General features: G+C 40.0%; 1 protein-coding gene across 20 annotated transcripts in view; it reads left to right on the forward strand.

Moving 5' to 3' along the window:
- ESRRG (estrogen related receptor gamma) overlaps positions 1-27,933 on the forward strand; it is a 402,312-nt gene that overhangs the window by 46,186 nt on the left and 328,193 nt on the right. For 10 of the 20 annotated variants that reach the window (XM_057406441.1, XM_057406457.1, XM_057406462.1 and 7 more), the window contains exon 2: positions 6,408-6,453. The exons of 8 other annotated variants lie outside the window; for them this stretch is intronic. In XM_057406441.1, coding sequence (XP_057262424.1) covers positions 6,408-6,453 — 46 coding nt within the window. Of the gene's footprint in view, positions 1-6,407; positions 6,454-6,704; positions 6,740-27,933 lie in introns of all 20 variants that reach the window. 2 more of the 20 variants (XM_057406456.1, XM_057406440.1) reach the window with 1 other exon arrangement.

Below are 27,933 nucleotides of genomic sequence, written 5' to 3' on the forward strand. Positions count from 1 at the left end.
CGAAAAGCAAACTAACACATACAACTAAAACCAGCTTTGAGAAAAAGGCAGATAATGAAATATCAGCCAAAGACTCTGCAATATGTGTGTGTCAGAGGGAAAAACAACCAACATTCCTCTCTTTGAATCTCTGCAATGTAACTGCAGCAGGCGAGTTGGGGAAAATTTGTTTGAAGATGTATTACGTTCCACGATCAAATGGAAAAACTGGCACCTGTCATCATATTTAGCAAACAGCTGGGCAGCATGGCCAAGTGCCATAGGCTCTTTTCACATGGCCTTTATGCTGGAACCATCCAAGCTCCATTCTCAGCAACTGGAGAAACCCTGTGCCTTTAAATGGTTACAGAAACATCTACTTAGGGGCCAGCTCTTATTGCAGCAAAGCCTGCTTCTGATGCTTCTAATTAGCAGTTAATGGATTATACTTTACTTTTATAACCAACCCAGCAGGCACTCTTCTGTAGTATTTTTCAGCTATTTTTGATAGGAGATATATGCATTTGCGCTGCTCTTCATGCTTTCATTTTGAGCATGCAGAAAATATTAGAAATAAATGACTATCTGGTATTATTTTAGCACTCAAATGCTTAGTTTAATTCCAATTAAGCATTTCCTAAATGTATTTTCTTTCATCTAATATCTTAGAAAAACTGTAATGGGTTAATTGACCTATCTGGTCTGGATGTGATGCAGAATCTCCTAAATACATATGTACTGTTAATTAAAAGACGTATGTAAAAAAACATGGGTTTATATAAAAAAAAATTAAAAAAATAATAGTTGCAAACACAGCTCCAATTTATATTCTTTTAGGAAAAAATGTTTTTCCAGCTGAACACAGTACAGATACATGTAGAAGCGTAGGTGCTTCAGAAGTTAGAAGTGCTTATGGAAGCTAATGATTTTTATAATTACTTTGAATTAAAATAGCAATGAGATTAGTGGCATTCAAGATTTGCAATGCTATATATGTATGTGTGCACATATGTACACACATCGCATACATACTCCAACACACATACTAAGCTGTGCATGTGCACATGTATCTACGTTTAATAAAGAAATACATTTGCATAGGTTCTAAATGGAGGATTATACTATTCCCCCTACCCTCAGGGAATGTATTTTGGTGCCAGTTTCTAACAGGAAAGCTGGCTCACTGGACTGCCTTTGAACCTGGTCTCTTCACTCAGGCCATGCTTCCAGTAGGACAAGGTTTAACATTGGTTAGGCTGGAACAGGAGAGGGAGCTCTCACTGCACCAGCCAGAAATGGGAAGGACGGGGTACTCAAGCCAAGGAAAAGAGGGGGAAGAGGTACCCAAGGCAATGAATAGAGGGGGAGTGACCACCAGCTGCAGGCAAGATGTGCCCTTAGTCTGCTCCCACTTACTGTGGTCCCTCCACCAAAGAGAAAAACTGGACGCCTCCATCCCTTACATTAATATAGGCACACAAAAAAGGGTTTGGCTCAAGTAATAAGCAATTCCAGGTTATATCCATGGCTTGCAGCAAAGGAAGTGCCACCTGCAAGGCTCTCGGTTTAAAAGCACGTTTGTATTCTCATCCTGATGCTGCACCACACTTTCTAGCTACAAGATAGGCACTGAACTTGTACTGTGATGTTTGTTGAAGGGAATGAGTTCCAAAATGCTATCCAGAAAAAATATGGAAACTGCTATTTTATTTTTTACACAGCAAATATGAAAAAGGAAAGGAAGAGAAGAAAAAGGAGGGGTTGGATAGTGGTTGTTAAGTTAAACATCTTCCTCAGGGTGATGGGACAAGCACAGCTTACTTTCTGTCCTGGTTTTTGAGGAGGATGGGTTTGGGCTTTTCTTCTATCATATAGCATCCCAGTGGAGAAGGAGGAGGCCAGCTCTGCAGGGGCCAAAGAGCTGGTGTTCGCCTACCCCTCACAGCCCTACCTGTGCTACAGGCCTAGTCCCTCCTTGTTCCTGAAGCAGGTTCTCACTGTTTAATCCGTTTCCCCTCTAGCTTTTTCAGGACAGTGCAGCAAGAGTTGCTGGAAGTGAGGCTGTAGTCAAGCCTCTCTGAAATTATTTCATGTTTGCTCACTTGTAGTCAGCCAAAGCCATTCTGATGTGCTATTATATTTCCCTTAAGAAATAATGTGAAGATCAAGAGATTACAGTGTTAACCCCCTTTCCCCCACCCCTGCCATAAAGAGCTCCATCTCCCCCTGAGTCCGGTAAAAGTTCTGCTTTCTCCCAAAGCTTCTGCAGAGGTAAAGTCCATTTCTTTTGCCTGTACTATCCCCTCATAGTGCATTATAAATGCAATCTGGGGTTACAAAGACAGGATTAGCTTCCCTCCACCCGTTGTCTGAGGTATCAGTCAACGTAGCTCCTTAGAGCTACGTTTCTGGCCTCCACACCATAGTGATGAAGGCAAGACTGAGGCACCACCAATTCTGTGACAGCGTCCCAAGATCTGCATTAGTCAGAGTTCTGGGAGGGCTTCTGCCTTCCCCAGTTTTATCCCCAGCAGTTTGTGCCAGGGCAGGATAAGCCAAGCTTTACAGTAGGTAAGGTTAGCAGGGAGAACTTCATCCAGAAGAGGAAGGGTCCTTCAAATAGAGTTTGGTTTGTGTTCCTAGGAGGTTGGCATGGTAAATTCCCCATAAAATCTGAACTTTGGTGTTGGCCACAAAGAAGTTTTGGGAACATTCATATGGTATCATACTTCTTTTCTAAAAAGAAGTGTTCTGTAACTCATAGTGGAAAGTTTGATGAAGACCAGAATGCTGCTCTGCACAGAAATTGCACTCTTGCAACTAAATTAAACGTCACTGGTTGCTCTTATTTAGATGAACCCTTTTGGAAGTTCTTTTTTTTAAAGCTAGCGGATTGGACTTCTAATTTTAATTCTTAGGGTTTATAATTAGAAACGTTTCCAAACTTGTTTACAAACACCTGCACTTGACAGCATGTCTGCAATTTCAGAAGGACTCACTTGTCGCTTCCAATGGGAGTTGAGAGAGCGTCTGAGTTCTTTGTGTTTGTACAGTTTCAGGAGACTGGAACAAAATCCCATGTTTGTAAAATGAGGTTACAAATACATGATGTTTTGCAAGGGAGTTGTGTGCAGCTCATCAACAAATAGGCCTTATTGACTAATTGCGGGCAATTTCAAAGTCAGGAGGATTGTTAGTGGTCCTTTGGAGCAAGACTCAAACTGGCACCCAAAGGAGAAATTCCAGGGGCTAATTTTAGCATTTTGGTCTCTCAGTTGGAGGAGATGGTTTACAGTTATATATCTCTTCTTCAAATGTATGAAGAAGAAGTCCTTCAGTAGTTACTTAGAAAGAGTTTAAAATGGCTTTTTAATGAATTGTTTTTTTCATGCAAAATTAGAAATTAGGTGCTGAATGTACAGTGAAGCAACAGAGCATGGTTCCCCTGCAGCCTGAGTGGGACGTGTGTGTTGCACAAGTCTGTGTGCAACTTGTTTGCAGTTGTGTGAATATCGTACTATGTTACTCATTGGTCAAGTATATAATTAACGTTAGAGGTAATTAAATTGCTTTATAAGAAAAAAATCCTTCGGCTCCTCGATATGTTCTTTAAACCTGGTTTTTAGCTGCATCACACAGGTTAAGAATGTGGCTTATCTGTTTCTAGTATAATAGCAAATATTATCCTTGCTAAAAATTGATGCTGCATGGGAGAGTGGCAGGAAGAACTCTCCAAATCTGCTTCAAGGGTATGGCTGAACCAGGGGTAGTCAAAGGAGATTTAAGCAGTAGCGGCATAAGGTGTCCTATTGATTGCTTTATGCTCTTGTTGTTACTAATTACAATGAAAAACTCCAGTTAATTAGACCAGCTGTTTGGCTGTTGTGTCCTCTACTGGGAACCATGGTCAATCGTAGAGAAACTCCAGTATAGGAGAGAATAAGGAGACTGTGGAGCAAAATGGGGTTTCTTTTCTGTTGTTTTGTTGTCCAAAACAGCATGGACCTGGATCCCAATGAGGAATCCGCGTTAATGTCAAAGGACCGTGTCCTCAGAGGTGCTTACTCTCTGTCAGTTTCACTGAGAGTTGATATAAGTGGAATTAGGCACTACATAACTTTGTGTATGCCTATTCTTTGAAGTTAAACCTGTAGTCCACAGCATTCATCTTGTGTTAGACCCCTCTGCGGAGCAAACAGCATGGGGGGTCCTTCCAAAGCAACTGCTTTTAAGTAAACAAACAGAAAATCAAGTAAAGCTTTTGGAGTCCAATGTACAGGTCTGAAGAATTAGTTTTATCCATCTGCAAAACAGCCTTTCCTCATAGCTGTATTTCCGATTTCCTTTAAGGTGATACGATTTTAACAGGCATTCGCTTTCTATGGCAAAGTGGCATTTCTTTCAATTTTACTTTTTAAAAAAGTAGGCTAGCCAAAATGATGGTGTAACTTCGGTAGTCCACAGCATAATTTCTTAGCACATATGACTGCAATTAACAAATTGCGTTGCAAACATATTAGGCTGTTACCATGTTTGAAAATCACTTTAAACATAGTTTACAAGCTCTCAGTTTACAGGCTCCCAGTTGGTCAGAGTTAGAAATACCTGACATGTTAGAAATCGCTTATGATTCAAATATGACCATACAAATCAGACTCAAGTGGAATTTAATACCGCTTCTCACTTAACTAGAAACTTCTGTTGTAGTTGGAATTCTGTCTGGAAATAGCATTTTCCGAACTGATGTACAGATGGAAATGTTGCTTTGTTCCATTTTATTCAGTTTTTGTCTATGTCTGTTTGCTTATGTCAGCTGAGTGCCCACTTTCCTATGTGTTAATATGTAGAAATGTTTCCTAAAAGGTTAGAGGAGGCTGAAAAGCAAGAACCATGCAAAGGCAGAAAGATCCACCTATCCAGCAATGCCTCAGAAACATGCAAAAACCTTTCTGATGTCAGAAGTCTCAGCTGACCGTGAAGTTAGTGGCATGCTTTCTCAGATGTCTGTGATAAGAAAGGAAGACCTCTGTGGAATATTTGTAGAGTTATCTCACCTGCATAAGCCTGGCTGGTTCTTTGGTGTGAATCTTTGGGTGGAGTTTATGCTGTATGCATGAAATGATCAGGATAATCTCCCTGGCTTCTATGGCAAAACAGCATGGAAAAATCTCTCTTTTGGTGCATTTAGAGATATTGTCTCCCTCAGAAAGTCGTAATTAAGATAAGTGGAGGAGTTGTGGGAAGAAGGGAAAGGGGCTTCAGAGTTCTGCTTTGGTTCTTCTCACAATAACTCTCACTTCAGGTAAAATTACTACTCCTTGCAAAGAATCCTATGGGTTGATTGAATAGTTTGAGTCACAGCATACACTATATACCAATATGACTGATGAATTGAATCCATATCCAGGTAGCTGGGCATATGAATGTATACTGTATACATATGCCATGAGAGGGAAAGCTCTGGAATCACGTTGCAGTTAGAAACCGGGCATGGATATAAGGTGGCTGCTTGTATACTGCCAAAGGGATGTAACATAGGTTCCTAACCCATGAAGTCCCAGCATTGAACATCCCCAGGGCTGGGACTCATTGCAGATGCCTGAGATGCAGATCCTTTGCCCACTTCTCCCATGGTACATAAATACAAATAATTATTTAGAAGTCCATCAATATATGTAAAACATGCATTTTCCATAGACGTCATGAAGGTAAAGAAGACTGTGACTTTTACTATGGCCTACTGAAAATTACCTGTAACTTAAATGTAGTTTCTTATTATTGGTGTATATGCTTTGTATAAGCAGCTGTTTCATATTTCTGAAGTAATCCAGTGCCATAAAAATATGTGGTTTTCCTTTTTAAAGGAAAACTGCTACATGCTAGTTATACCCCAGCTGAAGGGAACTAGAGCAAATGCCTATGAAGTGAAACTGCTTCAAGACAGCCTGCATTGGTTTAGGGGACAGTTAATGATACATTTATTTTTGTGACCCGTCTGCCAAGTATTTGTAAACTAATTAGGACCTATTTTGAGGGCAGAGCACGTGAGCTTGTAAGAAACCCCTTGTACAAGATGGGAAGGGCAAGGGGATTTTAGTCCTTAGTGCAAACCCCATCTTCTTTACATCTCATTCCCTAAATGTGTGCATTATTTCTAAGTAGCATATGAATCCCTGGGCTTGTATGGAGGTACTTCTTAAATTGACTCATGGGAGTAGCTGTAGCCATCTAAAGTGCTCGAGTGTAAAGCACTTCGGAAGAAACTGAACTGAGTCAAAGCATAGTCACAGTTCTTAATTTTGCATAATGTCTTTTGCAATATAGTAGAAAATTACCTTTATGACTAGTGGCAGGACCTGTTGTATAAGTAATCCAGACATGGTGCTGGTTGGTATCTCACTTTTCACTTGAACCTCTCTGCGATGCAGGTCTTGGAGGAGTGAGTGCCTGGTGCAGCCTCTGCCTGGCTCCTTGGTAAGTCATTTGAGTCTATCTTTTCTGTACGTACAGTCCCTTTCCAAACAGCTGAGCAAAAATAAGGAAATTTTTCATAGAGTGCTTTAAAAGAGAGCTACTAATCAATTTTTTCTTATTATTTTATGCCCTGTGATTTTTACACCACCCCCACCAGCTGGTTAATCATGCAAAAGCTGAACACTTCATTAGCCAGAACATGTTTGCCCATGGGCATTTCTGTAGTAAATTAGTTCTTTCTATTTATACAGGTAAGTCATGGCCAAAAGTCTTTAAGGTGCCAAAGGTAAGGGTTTGAATCAATTATTTTTCTGAGTTTTTAAGAGAAGTAGGTTTAACTTTGTGTGCTGTTGATTGGCAATTACTTTTGAATTAAAGGTAGTGTGGGTAAGTGGGCATTCTCAGGCTGTTCCAAAACACATTGTTTCTTTCTGGATTTCAAATTTTGCCTTTGTAATACAGCCTGCCTTAAAGAAACGCCAAAAAACAAAAAACAAACCCCAGAACAACCCTCTTCCCCAAAGACAAAAACCACATGCATGTACTCACCCGTATATATATATACACCCATATATATATATATACTCAGTATCTGCATATACATAGCAAGACTGCTTGTTTGAGTGGCATGTGGCATATTGACCAGTGTTTTTCCTTTCTTACTCTGTGCCTTTTAAACTATTAATTGAAAATATGTGGTTTGTAGATTCTTTTTTCCCTCAGATCAAATGATGCCCTCTGAAAGCCTAGTTTAGCTCAACAATGAATTTAGCTTTCAGGCTTGGGCCATTGCAATATTGTTTGAATGCCACCATTTCCTGCAATCAATGTAATTTTATATCTACTTGGAATAGAAAGTCAAGATGGTGATTGCCTTAATTTAACTCAGTGTTTTATTCATTAAGGAGCTGATCCTGAAGTCCTTTCAGATCAAAGTCTGTCTTGATTTCAGTGGAATCTTTCAGCACACAAGGTGTGCGGTAGCCTTCTAAAATGTTGTCATTGTGACTAGTGAATAAAAACTAAATGTGTTGCTAAATTTAGGCTGTTGCTCATGTCAGCTTCCTTTTCTAAATGACGGTAAGTGCATTCCATAAATAGTGTGCCTCTTATGTTGTCATATCTCTTTGGCTTGCTTTGCAGTATTTTACAGGATATTTGCAAATGAATTTTGTGTTCAGTAGGCAGGGGATGAAAATAACACTACTCATTGGGTCTCCATTAACCAGCAGCTAATGAGGAACCATTTCAAGGGCTGGATGACTATAATTCAGATTAGCCTGCGTGCCAGGCTGCTCTTGCTCCAGCTCAGGCTTGTACCGTGCCGCGCTGTTAATGGTCTGGAGGGAAAGAGCTGGTGCTCTGGCACGGAATTTTGTTGGTTAAGTTTTCAATGCTTCAGTTTCCCTTTTGGAAGGTAGGAGAGAAGAGTGAGCGTGCGTGTGTGCATGTAGATAGGTGACAGTGATCTTGAACTCTACAGTCAAGTGTTTCGAGATGTAATGAAATACTCTAGAAACGCTCTACTTGTGCTTGCTAGTTGCTAGCATTGTTACTTGTAGAAAAGGGTACTACACGATGACAGTAAAGGTGGTCCAGACTGGCCCTTAATTAATTTTATTTTCAAAATCTATATTAGTGGCTGTCGCGGGGGCACCTGGGCACTTCACATCAATAAAATAATCAATTTAAAAAATGTGTAGACCAGAACTCTGTGTTCACTAACAAAACTCCTGTTCCCTGCTACGAATAAAGGTCAGTCCAAGGCTGGCCAAGCAAGCACGACTCGCGTTTCTGTGCCTTGGTGCTTGCCAGACTCAGCTCTGGCAGAGCACCACCGGTAGCACTTCCAGATGCCCGCGATCCCTGCAGAGAATGTCTTACTGCTGTGCCTATGACTTGTTAACCCCCTGCATGTCTCGCATTGGTTTCAGGACCAGTAGAAGAGGTGGGGAAAGGCCAGTCCTGATTTAAAACGTGACTTTGCCAGTTGCAAGCAGCCCACTGACGTGCAGGAAACAGGGACTCGGAGGAGCTGCTGAAATAGAGACAGAGACCTCCTCCTGAAGAGGAGGCTAGAGGTCTCTTAACTGAAAAAATTGTATTGATGATAAATGTTACATTATGCAAGCTGAGCAAATTCTCTAGGAAAACAGTACTTCCTAGTTTTTTTTCTTAATGTGTTAATATTTTATGATACCTGTGCATTAAGGGCCGGTTCCTACAAAGTTTAAGTGAGTTTGGGATGATAAATTGCCTTTGTGGACTTAAAAAAACCCCACTCCTGGTCACTACGGATTAGCTAAATTCCCAGTCTTGCTTAACATGCTGATAATATAAAATCAGCTTGTTCCTGGTTTTCATGCATTAAGCGAGCATATGTAATTAAATTAAATGTTGCAAAGCTGCATTTTATTTGTCTGTACTAGTACATTTGGGGCAATAATCACACTTTAATACATATCTGACTGTGCAAACAACATTGAAAGTAGGAGTTCCTGAACACTGATTTAATTTTTTTAAATGTGAAATGATAATACATTCTGATGTCTTGAAATCCAATTGAACTCAAGCTGAGCTTAAAACTCCAAGATCTGATTCAGGAGAATTCAGGCCCATCTGTATGGTGGGTAGCAGGTGTGCAGTTTGTGTGTATGTGTGTGTGTAAGGTAGGGAGTGCAGGGAGTGAAGCATTTCTCTTTTCCTGTAAAGCTTTAATTCCAGTTTAATGCTGTGGTCTGAGGCTCTCTGCAGTTTAAGTTCTTGCACCAACATCTATTGTTGGTATCCATTTCTAGACAACTTAATGGTGAATGGCAGAAGCAAGTAAGTGTGCAGTGTTTTGGAAAAAATATGGTTTCTAATTCTTAAAGTTTGAATTTAGCTTCTAGTTACACTTCACATGGGAGTGTGTATAAACTGATACATATGTGATCCTTGAGGAGCCAGTGAGAAAGGTTTCATGTCAAGGTCTTTTTGAGAGTTGTATGTTCCCACAGCAACAAAGAAGGTTTATTTCATCTATTTTTTTTATAAAAGCAAAGAAAATATGTTACGCAGTTTCTATTTTCAGCAGACAGTGGACATGTTCTACATTTTTGTATTACTGTGATTATAATGAAGGAGGGTTTTTTAATCTTTAATCAAGCAACTCCACTCAGCCCACTTTATAAGTTGTAACCTTCGGAGACTTGTCCCAGCCATTCTTGTTCTCCTGTTTCTCCTTCTCTTTCTTCATCTTTTGATACCACCAGTTACACTCTGCCTGGAAGCTTTTTACTTAGGAGGTATAAGAACCTGCTCTTCATTGACTTCTGGCATTAGCTATCAAGTCATCTCCTTTTTGAACTCTGATCAGCTCTCCCTCTTCCAACTTTTAAATATTTCCTGTTCCTTTTATTTGTCTTCACTGCTATATAACTGTGCTTTCAGCACGTGTGTTTTTTATGGGAGTTGGCACACAAAGCACTACTTAACAAATAAGTAAGCGAACAGTTGTATTTCTCTTTACATACTTTTTAACTTCACACTACTACAGTAGATGACACTTTGCTATTGTATTTCACAGGGTTTTTTTCATGGTGAGCTGAATTTCTAACGTGGAGTGGAGCTGGTGCTGTATTGCCAAGGGAAGTCCATCTGGGTTGACAGACAAAATCATAAGGGTTTCTCTGGACATCCCTGTAAAGATCTCTCTTTTATTTGTTTTTTTTTTTAATGGAGTTAAATGGAAAGAGGTCACCCCTTTTGACAGAACAAACTCTTTTTCTAGCAATAGGTCTTTGCATGAAAACATATTTTTTTATTAAGCAAGTCATCCATACTGCACTGTAGGCTGTTTGAGTGTAACAGTATGTTACAGTCTGCAAAGTTAATGCAGTTAATATTCAACTGAACTTTTGGGGGGTTGCTAATCCCTTAGGCGGGCTTAGCAGAAAGGGCAAACATATTTATAGCACTTTGAATCAGACTGCAGTGAACAAGTAAGGGTATGTGCTATACCATGCAAATGTTACACAATTTCAAGAAAACTCAGTGCATAACCATCTTTTAAGTGCATAACCATCTTTTTTTTAAGTTGGTGAAATATCTCATTTGTAAGAGCTGTTTGTTCAGTGGACAACAGGGCTGTTAAAATGAGACTGTATGAAAGGTCTTGAGATTCCTGTTCTGGTGATAAATTCTGCAAGTTCTGAACAGATTTATGGGCTGTTTAATTAGGAGCTAACTGTATTCTTTAAGCTCAGTCATTTGTATTATTCCCTAATAGGATTTCACTGGACTTTGTCACGTATCTGACTATGACTGAGTGTGAGTAGGTTTGTCAATAGGCTCTTCCAAACGGACCATGGTTTCTTACTATATTTATAGTATATATATATATTTATACTATATATATATAGTATATATATATATATATAGTATTTATAGTATTGAATGATCTTTCCTCCAGAGTGGAAGTGTGACACTGGGTTTGCTTTGGTTAGAGTTGTGGGCACACAGGGCAAAAGAAACAAGAGTTAAATCATGAGTTGTGGGAAGTTTATAGAGAAGCTGAAGTGCTCAGACTGAGAATGTCCAACAACGAGGGTCATGTTTCTGTGAGACAGAAACTCTCAATATTTATGTTATGGACAAAATTTGAGTGTAAAGTTATACTGAAAAGGCCCTGTAAAGCTACCAATCCATCTGGAGCCAGAGAAAAAGAACTTACGATCTTGGATTTTCCACAGAATTTGATTGTGTAGAGTTTTTAGTCTAATAAATAGAAGGTCCATCAAGTGGTAGTCAACAAAAAGTCATTTCTACATTCTTTATTTTATTGTGAGAGAAGAGATTGTAGTATGTATGGTAGATCTCTAAGGTGAACTTCTGGATCAATACAAACACAAAATACAGGCCTTGCAAAGTGGCTGTTCTAACTAAGATTTTAAAGTATATTTTTACATTTTGGCTATTTCTTCCTTTTTTTCCCCCTCGATATTAAATGTTGGAATGAGTGACTCCAACATGGAACCTGACCTTAAAGGAGGCTTGGGTGCCTGAATTTATGCATGTACTCAATTAATTTATTGGTTTGCCGCCTTACCTGCACCCACTCTCTTCCATTTCGTTTTGGCCTTTGTGAGCCACACTGGCTCTTCGTGGTCCTTCAGGAAAAAAAGTCCTACAAAATAATGGATGTGACGGAATTTTTAAGAAAACTGGAATTATGTTGGTAAAGATTTTTCAAATGTATTTATTATATTTTCAGTTAAAATTTAAGTGACTGAATACCAGAACAAGTTAAAATTTTGTATTGGAGTTGTTTATATCTGAAGTACTAGAAAATAACTAGTTTGTTAGAGGTAAAATTTCAAATACCAGAATATATTAAAGTATAAGCTCAAAGGTCAAACAGCTTCTCCCAGGAAAGGAAGAAAGAAGGGAATTTTGGCTGATCAGATTAAGACCCAGTAGGTCTGTTAACAGGTATGCAGGGGTCATGTGGCTAACACAGATGTGGGTTCTTTTGATTACTTACCCTGAATGTCCCCAGCTCATCCCTGCATCAGTTGCAGATCCTAAGCAAGATTCAGCCTTATGCCTTCATAATTATAACAAGACTCAGTAACATTTCTGTCATTTTATTAAACAGTGGGTGCATCCATAGTAAACACCTTACTTCACAGAGTATGCTGGTGAAGGTATGCTGGATCTTAGCTACATGTCCTGCAGCCATTTGGAGCTTAGACATCAAGGAAACAATCAGCAATTTTATTGGGAAAACCAAGAGTTAACACTCCAGTGATGGTAACTGTGATAAAAGGTATGTGTGTGTGTGTGTGTGTGTTACTGTGCTGTACTCTACATTTATGAGCTCTTTTTATAGTAGCATTCCCAGGAGCAGTCCAGGTCCAATCAGGACTGGTATGCCATTGTGTGAGGTGTTGTTCTAATTCATGTGTAAATGTGGAGTGGTTGCTGCCCTCAGGATATTACAGTGAAATTACAAACAGCATAAAAAAATAGTAGGAGTTCTGGAGGAGATGGAGGGCAGCTGCAGTGAGGTGTGCTTGTCTTGTCAGGGATGTGGTACGTACAGCCTGATACCAAATGATGGGCATGTCATTTATTTATAAGTCTGCTGCCTTCAAAACAATTAGCCTCATTGTCCTTCGTATGTGTCTTAGTTATTTAAACAGAAATGTAGGAAGTATGAAATGAATCACTTCTGAGATCCTTCTAGCCTCCGGTTCTGTGTCTAGCAATGACCAACCCCAGGCGCCTTAAGGAAAGTTGTAAGAGCCTCACAATGGGCAGACATGGGATAATCTTCTCTCTATTTGTTCTCTTCCTAATCTTTCATTATTAGGGATTAATTTAACCTCTGAAGTATGAGGTTTTAAAAGAAAAATATTTGGGTTTTCCCCCCCTCTCCACTGTCAGTGTTGTTTAAAGTACGAAATATCCTCCCAGGCCTGTCATCCGAGCTGTTCTTAGAGTAATCCTACCTGTTCCTTGGTGTGCTGACCAAATCTGTGGCTTGGGAACTGGTAGTTTTTCTTCCTCTAATGCCAGAAGGCAGTGGTACATCCTTTCCAACAGGGGAGTGGGTGAAGGTAGAAGCACGTTGAGCAGTAATGGCCTGGGTGTTCCCATGTCACTGTATGTCAAAGCTGTGGTGCTGCAGCTGGACCTCTCCCCTTTCTTTTATATTTTAGTGGGTAATTTGCAGTAAAGCACTATAGGAAATAACCATAAATAAATCTGGGAACCTTTGTATTAGATTCTTTTGCTAGCTGTGTACATATGAGCAGCTTGCCGTTTGCATATGTGAATCTTGTCATAACAATTTCAGGAAGTGATTTGTTAATAATCAAGTTCTCAGAGCAGCTCTAAATCAGTAATTGATGTAGGTCTGGATAAAGCAAGCCTTCCGCCTGCCTATTTTGGGGAGCATTTTTGCCAAGTTTCAAGCTAGTGTGAAAACTAGCCATCAGAATAAAATTTAGGACAGCTGGGATGCATTGCAGTGAAGACTTTTGGCTCCACAGTTCAAATAATCACAATAGCAGCTCAATTTAGCCTTTGGCTGGGTAGGTTTGGCAGGGCACAATGAAAAATAATTATTTCATGGCCTGCTTATTTGTCCCTTAACAAATAAACTCTCTGACCTATGCAGGCTTATGTAAATATGCTGCCGTATGTGGGCTTGTAGAACACTGTCATGTCCCCATTTGGAAATATGGTTTATTTCACCCTCCTGTTACTAACTTTTTTGGAGAGTTCTGTTTGGGAAGCAAAGAAAGGGATAGGAAGCATTGGCTACTGAAGCCCAGACAGCCAGGCACAGAGTCTAAAAAGCCATCTAACAGTTTTCTTTCTGAAAACATATCCCCATTAGTATGCAGTGTTTTCACTGCTGTAATAATAAGAGCAATCATGATACGAGCAAGTCTGTCTCTTTGCAGCCTTCCCACGCGGGATGGAGAATGACAGCCCCTAAAGCATTTGGATATTAGCCTGAATGTATGCCGCTTAGCTAACCATGGTTCAACTTGCTCTCCATTTTACAGCTTCCTGGATATCCTTCTCAATTGGGTTGGTGACAGCTTAAAATGTGAGACTGGGGGGGGGGGCGAGATAAAAGCTTAGCAAAAGGCTTTTTGTGTGTATATTTAAGGGGAAGTTTTATTACACTTGGTGATGGAGAGACATGCCACGCTATTTCTGTTCCTATGATTTTAGCATTTGCACTCTGTTGTACTGGCAGCAGCCAATCCATAACATTGTCTTGCTGTTTCCCACTCTGGAGGGGGAAAATAAACAGAAGAATACAGATTGATGGGTTTGTCTTCTGGCACCACCATTTTGGTTCTGAAACAGTAAAAGAAAAACTTTTTTCTCAGTGATACAAAAGTTCTCTCTAGAACATCTGCTTTTACACACTCATGCCTAGACACAGACGGACATGAGCACGCACAAGCAGAGGCTCTTGCTGAGGTGGCTATAATCTGTTTTTAATAGTGGCACTTCTTCTCAAAGTATCATTTAAAAAAAACCATCAGCAGTCTTGTCATGCATCGGGATGAATTTCTAAATGTAAATGAGATTCTCTCAGTAATTTATTTACATTTGTTTTCAGCACAACAAATGAGACATCACGTAGCTTCATAATTTCCCATGACCGAGTCACCAGCATGAGGTGTGTAATTTACCCTGATTTAAGATGCTTATCTACAGGTTCTTGCAACAATACCTGGTGGGCTTTTTTTCTACTACTTTTTGCTGGCTTTTAACCCATCTACCTCCTTCTCTGTTTTTCATTGAAAAAGAATTATAAGTGTCTCTTCTTCTTGAGGCCTTTTTTCAGTCCTGTTGAGAGGGATGGCTTTGTTGCCTTGTTTTGTATATTATTTTCCCTGCTATTTCCTTCTCATTTGGTAAAAATCATAGGAGGCTTCCAGAACATATCTTGATTTACAGTCTGATGGTGCAGGAAGGCAATGCTGATTGTGGACATTTCTGATGGGAAAATGTTTGTCCAGACACGAAGCATGAATGGGAAGCATCCTGCACTTGTTGGTTCTCTCCCTTTTTCACATACTAAATCTTAGGCCTGGTGGTCTTGGCTCTGCTACTGGGTTGTAGTTTCTGCTTGGCTTTAGTGATACTTGGGTTGGGAGGGGATGTGAATGCCAGTTTTTAAATAATGTGGACAGAATCATGTACTACAAAACTAATTTATTTTAAGCCTGTAGTTGGAACATTTAGATGGCTAACTACTTGCTTGAGTATTTCAGGTAGGTAGATGATTAAAGGTGCAATGTACCATGCATACAATTTTGTACCTCTTGCTTGCAGAATCAGTTAAGGCTTGACTGAAAATCAGGGCAGTAGCTTTTACTACTTTACAGGGTAACCACACAAGGAGAACTGAGAGGCCTTGGTGAAAGTTACTTGTAGTTCAGCAACAGTACAAAATGCTATGCTATGTAATTGTGCTGTGGCAAGTTTGGGATGTTATCATGTTATCATGCAAAACTATATCTTTATGGAGATCTGCAGGATTAACCATACACAGGTGATCTTCTCACTGAGAGAAAGCATGACATTTTGTTGTGTTAATACCCAAAGAAAAATTCAGCGTATTCCTTTAAACTGAATAAGCATATTCCGAAAAAGGGTAGATTTGGACTGGGTTTTAATGTGCGTTGTACATACTAGGAGTTGTACATACTTTGATTAGTTGAGATTTAATTTTTGCCCTGCTGGCCATTTCCTTAACGTTGCATGGGTTTAGCACCAAATTGTGCTGGTGGCCTGTCTATGACCAAATTATTTACAGAGCTGCAGTTAAATTATACAAATCTTCCAGACAAGCAGTGCTCTGGGCAAATTATTTCATCAGAGTTATTTTCCATGGTGTACTTAAGCAAAAGCTTACAGGAACAACATGAATCTTTTTTTGGTATGTGATTATGCATATGTAGTAACAGCCACCTTGTCAGAAATAGCTAGCTCTCTACCTGGGAAAACTGAAGTAAACCAGGATATGAAAATTAATGATCTCTGTGCTGTCCTCAGTCTGAAGCACAAGTTTTATTTTATGAAAGTACAGGACTGGGGCCAGTAGTAGGATGGTCATTTCTGTACACTGTCAACTCATTCAAGGACTTGTGACTTTTGTGTGTTTCTCTGTATACTTAAAACTGCACAGCTCTGTGCTCTTGTAATAAACAGGTCAGCTGACTTTACTAGTTCTCTGTCACATCCAGTCCCAGTGGTCACTGACCCCTTTTATGGGGAAGTACATTTGTATATCTAAAGGCAGTATTGGCTTTTACCGCGTTACCCCCATCTAGCAAGACTTGAGCTGCTGTATGATTATGAGAGAGAATATAACTCCTAAAAGCAACCCTAACTCCCAGTGATAGTTGGCATCCTTTCAAACTCTGTTCCAGAGTTTACAAACATAGTTCAGGTAGAACCTACATATTTGGGTTTATATGTAATGGTCATACCTCCTAGGTGAAACCATACCTACCTGTAATGGTTCACTTGGAGAAACTTTGACATAGATGACCAGTTAAGGACCCTGGATGCAGTGTTTGCGTTTAGCTCAGTGGTTTCTATCACTGCAGGTTTGTTTAGTTGTTACGTGAGAACTGCACAGGGTGTGTGGGCTGGACCTGGGGACACCACTTGGCTGTTGAGCTTGGTGGGCTCAATTCAGGCACAGGAGAGGTGTGACTGCAATAGCTGGGGTTTCATTATGTTGTTTGAGGATTATTTTGATTAGCAGGATGTGAATATCTGTGAAAGCTGAGTCTCCATTTTCGATTCTTAGCAGATGCAACTCTGATTAAGAGCCCCCTTAATTTAGAAATGCTCTTAAAGACAGGAAGATACTTAAAGATGCCTTTGTTAACCAAATGGAGGAGCTATGCTCTTGGGGCCTATTAACAGTGCTGCCTAGATGGCCACTGCTGCACAAATACTGGGAATTAAGTTTCTGAAACCCCCAGACCTGGAGTTCTTTGGAGCTTCTTAGCTCCAAATTGTATATTTCACCAATTCTTTACTCCCCCAGTTGTAATCCATATCTTACTTATTGCTAGAGTCAACAGTCTAATGGTAACAAAAAACACAGCCTTTCATCATCTATTGATTTTCAGTCTTTAAAAACTGACAGTAAGCTTTTTTTTTTTGTCCAATTTTTCAATAAATAGGAACATTTATTGGTTTTTCAGTTTTATTGTATTACATTAGGTTATATTTTACTGCATGTAGTGGGTAATGTAGCATCAGGAGACATGTTTACGTTCAGCAAGTAACTTTTGAAACTGCATAACTCAACTGAGATATGTAAACAAATTTGTAATGCTAGTTTAATTTAGATTACAATGCAGAATACTCAGGCTTGAGCTCATTTTTCTATTTATTCCATTAAGATCCTCTAACTAATGGAGGAGAATTGCCATAAAAATAATTACAGTAGAACATCAGTAAAGGTGAACATCTACAGTCTTCTCTATCTGAGAGAGAGGGAGGAATTTTGTAGTTAAGTAAGCATCACAATATGTGGGTTTCTTTCCTAGAAATCTGCCACAGACAGTGTACAGGTTGGGCAAGTAATAAATCCTGTCTGTGTGATGCTGTGTGTCAAAAGATGTGGCATGAACATCTTTCTCAGTGACCTCTGTTAACTTCCCTCTCCTTTAAACAAGAAGACAAACTGGAATATGATTTAGCCCTGGTAGACTTTGGGATGTGGATCCTGAGTTGCCTCCCCACTACCACCTGCCTTCATGGTAGAAGATATCCTGGTGGGTTTTTCCCTTTCCAGAACCTGTCAGGAAACACTGAAGATCAGCAGTTGCCTCTTGCTTACTGTTGTGATGAGAAATGGCGATTTGATGATATTTTTATCCCTGGTGTAGAAGCAATTTAACCTTTTTTAATTAAGAAGCAGCTAATTTCTCTTCTGGTGACATTCGGCCCCACAGCCAAAGGCAGTAAGGTCTCGGTTGTTTCCATTCTACCAGCAAAAAAAAACGAGGTGGAGGTGCTACTGTTGAGGTGGGGATGTACAAAACAACCTCTGCTTTGAACCAGCTGTGCCACTGCACCTCCTGCACCGGTCTTTGCCAGAAGAACCAAGTGGTTCTTCTGCTTCAAGGCTGTCAGTGTCATCCTGGAAGGCTTCTCAGATGAAGTATTTCCCCTAGGTCATGAAACATTTTCCTGTACACTATGAACACAGACAGTTCTGGATGATGTTTCATAACCATTGCACAGTAGACAGACAGAGGAAGGAACATTTGGGTGAAAGGCTTCATTTTTTTTGTGAATTGGATGTGATTCTGCAAGGCACAGCCTCTTATAAGTTGCTATGGCTCTTGCTGTCATCTCTGCTTCACAGGATCTGATGCACAAGGAGTTAATAGATATCTGGTGGCCAAAGCCATTTATATTTCTCTTTGTATAAAGAAGTGAAGTGAAGCATGTAAAATTAGAAAGCAGAACCAAACTTGAAATTCTCTAATTTTTATGACTAGTGTGTGTGTGTTATTATCCCATGATCCTTAATTATATTCTGTTCTGGAGTGGGGAAATGGGGGATGCTAATCTAGTGCACCAACTGGGGGAAAACCAAACTGTTTTACAGAGGATTCTAGATGATAGCACACAGAAAATGCAAAATTTGACATTCATATGAAAGTGAGCTAAGCAAGACCTATAGAAGAGAGCCAAAAGGACTGCAGCAAGAGGGCTACAAGGATGATCAGGGGACTGGAGCACCTCCCGTATGAAGACAGGCTGAGAAAGTTGGGGCTGTTCAGTCTGGAGAAGAGAAGGCTGCGTGGAGACCTCATAGCAGCCTTCCAGTATCTGAAGGGAGCCTATAGGGATGCTGGGGAGGGACTCTTCATTAGAGACTGTAGTGATAGGACAAGGGGTAACTGGTTAAAACTTAAACAGAGAAAGTTTAGGTTGGATATAAGGAGGAAGTTCTTTCCTGTAAGGGTGGTGAGGCACTGGAATGGGTTGCCCAAGGAAGTTGTGAATGCTCCATCCCTGGCGGTGTTCAAGGCCAGGCTGGACAAACCCTGGGGTGACATGGTTTATTGTGAGGTGTCCCTGCCCATGGCGGGGGGGGGGGTGGAACTTGATGATCTTAAGGTCCTTTCCAACCCTAACTATTCCATGATTCGCTTTGGGGCATCCTCTGCCACCTGGTACTTCTTACCACTCTCAGCTGCACTTGCACATCCATGCCCAGCATCACACTCAAGCCATACAAAGGCCACTTGCCATCATTTACATTTTTCATTAGCCTTCTAAAGTAGTTGCTCAAAAGGTACAGTGGCTTTCCTAACTGCTTGAACTCTTGGAAGGCTGTCATTTTGGATCACTAGTCTACCAATGTGCTATAATTGTTATGCAAAACATTGCACAAACATAACTAATTGCACAATTAAGATTGCTTTCTCCTCCTCATCCCATTCATCATACTCCTCATTCACACCTATAGTCAGCATCTGGCATTAACAAAGTCCATGTTTGTTGCATTAATACATTCCTTTTCTAGTGAAAATGCCTTTTGTGTAGCCCTTTGTTGCTTAAGGGTCCTGTCAGCACATTCAGTTGAAAAGTGCAGGAGGTAGCAGGGAAAGGTCCATGCCTGTGAAGCAAAACATGAGAAACTGCCTGGTACCCTTACTGCCAGACCTAGTTCTTGAATGTAGTGATGGTGTGTTTGCACTCATGTAAAGGCAAAGTGGGAGCGTCTTGGATTGGAAGCCCTCAGAGGTCTGCAGCACCATAATTCTTCTTGGGAAAAGGAAATGATGTAAGTATCTTCTTCTGAAATTGTTCCCCACAACTCTATAAATTTAAAGAAATAAAAACCAAATAGAAAATCGATTTTTAAATGACAGTGAATTATTGTCATTAAAAGATCTGTAGTTTTGTGTCAGGGAAAAAAAAAAACAACAACCAAACTTGGTGTACGGTATCCTACTTTTCTGAAGCATTACTTAATGTACCAGTCATTGCTGGGAACAGGGAGTCCTTTTAATGCTAGTCAGGTAATATGTCATTCTCTCTGTAAAAACTCTGCAGCAGAAACATGAGTTATATACTGATGTAGCTATCAGAATATCATGTGGTAGCACTAATGTGAGTCACTACAGTGGAGTTTGCCCCATTTGAAATTTTTACATAATTAAAGTGAGTCATTGTCCAAATTCTGCCAAAGTGCAGATGTCTTTAATTCAACATATGCAGTTCAGCTTGCGTATGCCTTCCATAGGGTGAGCATCTTCTCCTTTGTACACAGCCTGGGATTAACTCTAGTCTGGGAGCCATTTGTTTTCGCCATTCAATGTGCAATGCTCCCATTGTAATCTATTGCAGCTTTGGTAAAAACAGCTGGAACCACCAGACCTTAAAGAAACCTCTCTGCTTCATTTTATGTTCTACTAATAATCCTTTAAATGCATGTAGTTAGATCAAAACAAGTGTATTTTTGTTTCTGTGATAACAAAGGATATGGCATATGTATCCTGGTGAAATACATTCCATTGCTTACCATGACATCTGTCTCTGTACCAAGGCAAAGACCAGAGGGAGGATTAGAAAGGTAAGACAAATTTCTTTGAGGGAAAGCAGACTGGATATAAATATTCCATAAATATTCGACTTTTAAAATGATAAAACTTCAATGTGGTGGATGGTTTACTACTCAGGGGTAGTTAAACCAGATGGTTTTCCCTAAGTTTAAAATCACCCTCCATGCGGTTAGCTGCATCATCAACGTTTCTGAAGATTTCGTACATCATTTGCTTTCTGAGGTCAGAAGATGATTATGTCTGAGTCATTTGTCTGAAGAGGCGGTAGCTTTTCTTTCCTTCTTTCCTGCCTCTTTCCTGCCTCTTTCCTCCTTCTTTCCTCCTTCTTTCCTCCTTCTTTCCTCCTGCTTTCCTCCTCCTTTCCTCTGCTCTCTCTTTTTATCTCTTCTGTATCTTTCCTCTCTCATTTTCCTCTTCTCTCCGTCTTTCTCTTTTTTATCATCTTGTTCCCCAACGCTTTTCTCTCTCATTCTTTCTTATCCCCCTCTTCCCCCTTTTTCTCAGGTGCAAATCTCATTGTTCTCCATCTAATGCAGAAAAGTAACAAAAATGTGGTTAACCATCACATTCAGAAATAGCTCATAATTTTGCTGGGCACAGAAGGAAAGAACAGGCATGTAAGGAAATGTTGGAAAAAATGTCTGATTAACTCATGAGAGATAGTGAAAATGGCTAAGGCTGCTCTGTTAATGTCTGAATCACTCACTAGATGCTATTTTATCTTATTTATTAATGTCTTCCTTAGTAGGGACATTATCTAGAATGTTTACTACTATAAATTCTTTCCTGGGAAGGGCAAAGTTGCATTTAAAACCATTTCAGTTTCACCTGCAAGTTGTTTGGGATGATGTACCACGTGGTTGGTTAACTTGCACTGATTTTCAGAGTCATTGCCAGTCCTTCTGTCAGACAAGTGTCATATGCATTACTGATTTACTTCAGATGGTTAGCACAAGCTGTAAAGGGGGTGACTAATTCATTTATTTGGGAGTTTCAGCCTCTCTCTACAAGCTCTAGACTCATAATAATGCTGGCAATAATTATGTGTTCTTGAAAGGTAACCTTTGAACCTTACACCCAGGTTTCGTTCTGAACCATAAAATGGTGCAATACCTTTCTTTGCAGCTCAGAATGGGAAGCTGTGTTACAGGAGAAACTTGTATATTTTACTTAAAAAGTAGTTGTTCTTCTGTGGAAAGTTTGCAGCCTTATGTATGCTAGCCCGTTTAGAAAGTAGCCAGACAAAGGGGTATATGTTTCAAACACCCTCTGAGAGTCCTGAAAGCTGCCTTAATAGTTTATTGATGACAGAGAGGAGGAATAAATTCCTCCCATAGTCTCCCTCCACACACTGCTCTGTTAATACTGCCAGCGGAGGAAGAAGGAAGTTCCCACACCTTCATCTGCTGCAGAGAAAAGATTGCACAGGTAAGCAGTCCTGCTTGCCAGGTAGTTTGATAGTTAGACTCAGGAACATGTTATTTTTGACACCAGCAGCGCCTACTCCCTCTTCCTGTTAATGTTTAAGTTTTCTGCCTTGTTCATGATCTCTGAGCTTGTTCCTGTTAACTTTTTTTTTCTCTCCGGTTGTAAAAAATAAAGCTGCGTGGATGTACTCAAATAGTGAGACACAGTGTCCTAAATGATGTAACTCGGGTTTTGGGAGCAGGGTAATGGCAGTAGTGTGAGGCTCCTTTTAGAATAATTAATCTTGCTGAGAAGCAGGGTATAAAAGCCTGTGCAGAACACAGTAATAATGCAGTTACACCATTTCCAGTATTTGTGTGCCCCCGCATAGCGCTGCAGATCAGAGCAGGCGTGCCCATAATAATGGTCAAGGAATGATTTCATCTTTTCAGCCTTGTGCCAGGACTGTGATACAAAATAACGTGGGATTCATTCTAAAGCAAAAAGTGGCACTCACCTTCCATACTAAACTCTGAGATCATTAGGAATCATTTTTACAAAGGAGAGATTTATGTTTCCGTTCATGAAGCCAAAGCCTGTTCTTGTGCCCTGTTACTGCCTGGCTCATCCCCATCCAGGAGTGAACTCTACTTCAGCTGCATGCACTTGCACATGTTAGGATTTCCATTTCAAAGTATAAACAATTCTAATATTAAAAAGGCTATTTCCCCTGTGGGAATATGAGTTGCATGAGCTGCTTACTTTCCTTTTTCGTCTTTTGATCATATATGATAACACCTTTAGATCTCTCTACAACTTTTTCTTTTTTCTTGTCAGCATCACAGTGGACAAAATGTCAGTAGAAGTTAAAGTGGAAAGAGTCCATAGAGAGAGAAAGGTTCTCTTTCACTACCCGCTGTATAGTTGACTCTTCTGCTCTTTTCTGTTGGGGTTTAGTCTGCTGGGGCGCTTCATTGCTTGACTTAAATTTACTTATCTGTTAGACAAACAAGGGATAGCCTTGGCCATTAAGTAAATCTACTGATGAAGGGAAAAGGGATTTTCTAGAGCACCTGTGTGCCTTTCTGAGACGTGGAGTCCAAAAGCGTCTGATAAGGTAACCTTCAACTGTTTTTCTGCAATGACTTTTATCAATGAGTCCTAAAAGCATTGATATTTTCAGGCTTTATAGCTGAAGAGAACTGCAGTGTCCTTGAACAACCCACTAGGCAGAGGAATGGCGTCTCCATACTCAGCTGGTAAATTCCCATGTACTGTCATACATGACTTAGTTTTTCCTTTCTCTCTGGGACGTCCAGTAGGTACCAGGACATTGGTTGTACCCAGTATACAACACTAGGCTGATACCCGTCTCAGAATTTGCCTGGATTTGTTGTTGCCCTCAGAATGTCTGCTCCTATATTGTATAGTGAGGGTAATACTTTGTTGTTTTTTTTTTTTGTTTTAACGTTTTGAAAGGAAAATAGGGGTCTCATTCAGGTCTTTCCGTTTTTGCATGATAGTACAGTTGAACAACGTGTACATGTGTTAATTAAACATCCCTTCTTATCACTGTTTTGGTAAGTGTCCTGTAAATTTAATCACTATGACACCTCTGTACACATTACAATCCATTTAAAGATCTAGAGAAAAATCCTGGTGGATTATTCAAAGCACTAAATCACACAGAATTACAGTAGTTATTAGAGGCATTAAAACCTGTGATAAGAAGCTTTATCATGCATTTTTGAGGAGGCTTAGTCTTTATCGGAGATGACTGTAAATAGAAGTGAACAGTAAAAAAACTTGATAACAGTTTATTTTACAGTACATCAATAATCAGGTATTGTAACTACAGTATAATTATGTAATTATTGCAGAGTAGGTAACAACAGCATATTAGTTTTCTTGTTTTCCTATTATCACAACTACCTGCAAGACCTGAGCCAACAAGGGGCCTTATTCTACTCCCATTTATCCTGCGTTTACACATACATACACACACACATATTTACATTATATATGTGTTTTGACTGACTTCAGAGGAGTTGAATGTGTTTACACAGAGGAGGAACAGGCAGTGTGACATGCTAAAGATGATATAGTCTCTTCCATATATATATACGTGTGTGTGTATATATATATATATATATAAGCACACATATGAGTCCATGTAACTGGACTCAGGACAATAAAGGAAGGGAATCAGATTTTAGCTGTGGTTATATTTAACCTTTTCCTTTTCTTTTCCCTCTCTCTTTTTGGATCTGGAAAAGTTGTGGTATTCTTAATCACTTAGATAAACCTCTCAGTTACAGACCTACACAGTGTGTGTTTATATTATATCTGTAGCTTATTTATCTCTGTACATCTGCATCTGAATACACATTAGGTTAGTCTCTGTTAATTGTACTTGGGCTGTGTGTACGTGCCTGTGTTTACATATTTCCAGTAGTAACCCTGCAATGTTCAGTCATCTTGGGGTGTAGGCTAAGTGAAGATAACCAGTTATGCCTGACTTTCTCATTTAATGCTGTTTACAGTGTTAAAGGCTCCAGTTTATTGCAAACAGGTGTGAAGCTGGCAGAAGAAATGTACATGTTGAAATTAAGAGCTTTTCTTGTTAGCAAGTGCTGAAGATGTAACACAAAATATGGCCCATGAGCAGTATGGAGTGATTTCTGTTCCTCACAGCTTTGGTAGGAGCTCAGTGATACCTCTAAGTGCAGATTTGGGCAGCGCACCCCAAATAAGCTACAGAGAGTTTGGTGATAACCCAAAGGAAAAGCACTGAGGGTGGTAAGAGTGAGAGGCCATGTGACCTGTCAGGAAATATTGGTGGTGTTGGAGGTGCTCATCCTGAAAAAGAGATGTCTGAGGGACAACATGGCAACTTGCTGTAAAAAACAAAATAGAAAAGAAAGTCAGCAATTTATTCTCCATCTCCATGGTGAAAAAAGGGAGGGTGTGGGAAATAATAAAGTTTAGGAATCGTGGCTGTGGGAAGCTGACGTGTTCTCAGCCTGCTTATGAGTGGGTCATGAGAAAAACAGATGGATTGCTCATCTGAAATAAAACCTCTATTCTGGAAAAGGCCTTGGAAGGAATCAGCATTCACATGGATTTACTGAACTACTGAAACTTCATTTCTATCAAGATTTGAGGGCAGATGCTGCACTGGCTGAAGCTGATGGCAGAGCTTCCCCTGGCACTAGTGGAACCAATGTTAATTTACACAATAAAATCCCTAGGTTTTGCTCATTTTGAACTAGTGATTGCGCATGCCAGGCATAGTTTATACTGCTTAATAAGAAATTATACAGTGAGAATAATTGCATTTTGAAAAGCAGTGACCCTACTGTTAACTTCAGCTTTCTAACTACCATGCAGTTCCCATGTCTAAGTTTAGTAGCAAGTATGAATGTAAACTTAGCATACTCTGATTTTCTTTTCTTGTCCTTTTGACTGAGTAAAACATCAGATAATATATTTACTACCTAATACTTGCTGATTAGGGGACTCCATGTGTAATTTTCAAGTAAAATAACTCAGATTTTTCTATTTCTTTTTCCTACCTTGGTGTGAAAGAGCTTTCATTGAGATACCAATATAACTTTTATGATGCTTTCTAATTATTTTCTAGAAAAAAATTAGGGTTTATTTCTATAGGAGCTGACATTTTTAGTAAACAGAGAGTCAAGCAATGTTCCAGTTGGAGAATAATTTACTTAATACACCAGAACAGTACGGGTGATGTTCATGGCCCCTCTTCCACCCAGCTTATCATCAAATGATGTGCAAAATGCCATATTGATGAGTAACACAGAAACACTGCACTGTCAGGACAGAAAGGTTCAGATCTTGATTTGGAGGGCTGATTTGGAGGTTAGTTTTTCACAAGTATTTAGGAGGAAACACGAACAGAAAGATGCTGAGGTTGCTGTTTGTGGCTGAGGCCACTTTCACACAGTCCAGCGAGTGTATTTACAGTGCTCATGATACAGTGCTGTGGGGTTTGGTCTCCCTTTCAGAGAGACGAGCGGTCTCCAGTGGTTATCTGAACACAATCACATAAGGGCTTTCTAAATTTCCTTTTAGACTCCTGGCATTTCTAATGCTAAGTATTTTAAGGATACCGTTTTTTAAAAAAATTGGGGTTTTTTTTTAGAAAACAAACTTTTTACAGAGGCATATTAGAGAGGAAAGGGTACGATTATTAAGGGAGGGGAATTGGTTGTGTCACTTCTATGGGCATTAGGAAAATTGCCTCAGTTGGAGTTAAGAGGCAGCATGGGAGTATTTAAGTATAGGGTACCTGCAATGCACTTTATGATAGTCTTAGCTTATGACCTTATATCATTTTATTTCTCTATTAAAGAAAGACATTCCACGCTGAGACTGTGATTGTGCATGGAGTGGTATTTAGTACCTCCTGTCCTGAAGACTGCCTGGTGTCCTGTGATAAAACAGGGAAGGGAATGTTGAGTACTCGACATGTTTGTATGATAATCCAAGAAATAAAAGGCTCTATCTAGTATGTGGTAGGATGGAAGATATGCAAATGAGATGGGAAAATGTCTAACTTGGAAGTATGTTCTATGTGTTTTACCTATAAACCTATTTTAAACAGTACAGCAGGTGCCACAGTAAAGAGAGTAATTTAAAAAGTAATTATGGGCCACCCAGAAATACTAGACCAAGTCTAGTATATTCTACTACCTCTCAAGTCCCTGACTCCAGAGGTAGTAAAGACCTTACAGGTCAGCCCAGTGATGGTGCTTAGCGTTTATGTGCTAATTTGGCATTTCACAGAGGAGTGCTCAGGTATCTAGGAAAAGACTGCTGATTCAGAGAACCCTCCTGCCTTGGGGAGAACAGAAATAGACTGATGGTAGATATTGTTTCTGAGTTTTATTTTACATGGAACAAGCTCTTGCAGGTGAAGCAAGAGGATGCCTTTAGAATTTTGGAGGATGCCCGAGTTCTTTTCTGCATAGGAGCAAATTGTGATGCTGCCAGTGAGCACTCTCTTTAGCCAGATACCATGAATATTGCTGTGCAGAGACTTAGGCGGGAGTAGTTTAGGCTCCTAGGTAGATTTTGATGCATGTTACATGATCCAGTCCTTTGCAGAGAGATAACCTGGACTGTGAGTAGAGATGCAGCTCTAAGGTTTGTGAGATGGATATTTCAAGTACAGGTGCTTTTGAGTGAGAACAAAGCTATCATGGGTATTGTATTGCAAACCAAGCACAGGCTCTTGAACTTTGTAGAGGCAGCTGTTTTTCACAGCAAAGATAATGTATGCTCATTGTCGTGGTTCAAGCCCAGCTGGTAGCTCAGAACCACACAACCGCTCGCTCATTCCTCCCCTTTCTTCTTCACCCCCACTCCCAGAGGGATGGGGAAGAGAATCGAAAGAATGTAACTCCCACGGGTTGAGATAAGAACAGTCCAGTAACTAAGGTATAACACAAAACCACTATGGCTACCACCAGTAATAATAATGATAAGGGAAATAACAAGGGGAGAGAATACAGCTGCTCACCACCCACTGACCGATACCCAGCCTGACCCAAGCAGTGATCAAGCCCTTCTGGGTAACTGCCCTTGGTTTATATACTGGGCATGACGTGCTGTGGTATGGAATACCTCTTCGGTCAGTTTCGGTCAGGTGTCCTGTCTCTGCTTCCTCCCAGCTTCCCCTCCTCCCTGGCAGAGCATGAGACTCAGAAAGGCCTTGGTCAGAGTAAACATTACTGAGCAACAACTGAAAACATCGGTGTTATCAGCATTGTTCCCAGGCTGAAAGTCAAAAACACAGCACTGCACCAGCTGCTAAGAAGGAGAAAAATGACTGCTACTGCTGAACCCAGGACAGTATCCACCCCTTATTCCGTATCATTCATGTCATGCTCAGATCCCACATTTTAAATATACCATCACTCTTGTC

The sequence above is a fragment of the Pezoporus wallicus genome, unplaced genomic scaffold (genome assembly GCF_028554395.1).
Source record: "Pezoporus wallicus isolate ANWC-B61680 ecotype Strahan unplaced genomic scaffold, APGP_CSIRO_Pwel_v1 scaffold_2617, whole genome shotgun sequence".
In the NCBI taxonomy this organism is placed as follows: domain Eukaryota; kingdom Metazoa; phylum Chordata; class Aves; order Psittaciformes; family Psittacidae; genus Pezoporus; species Pezoporus wallicus.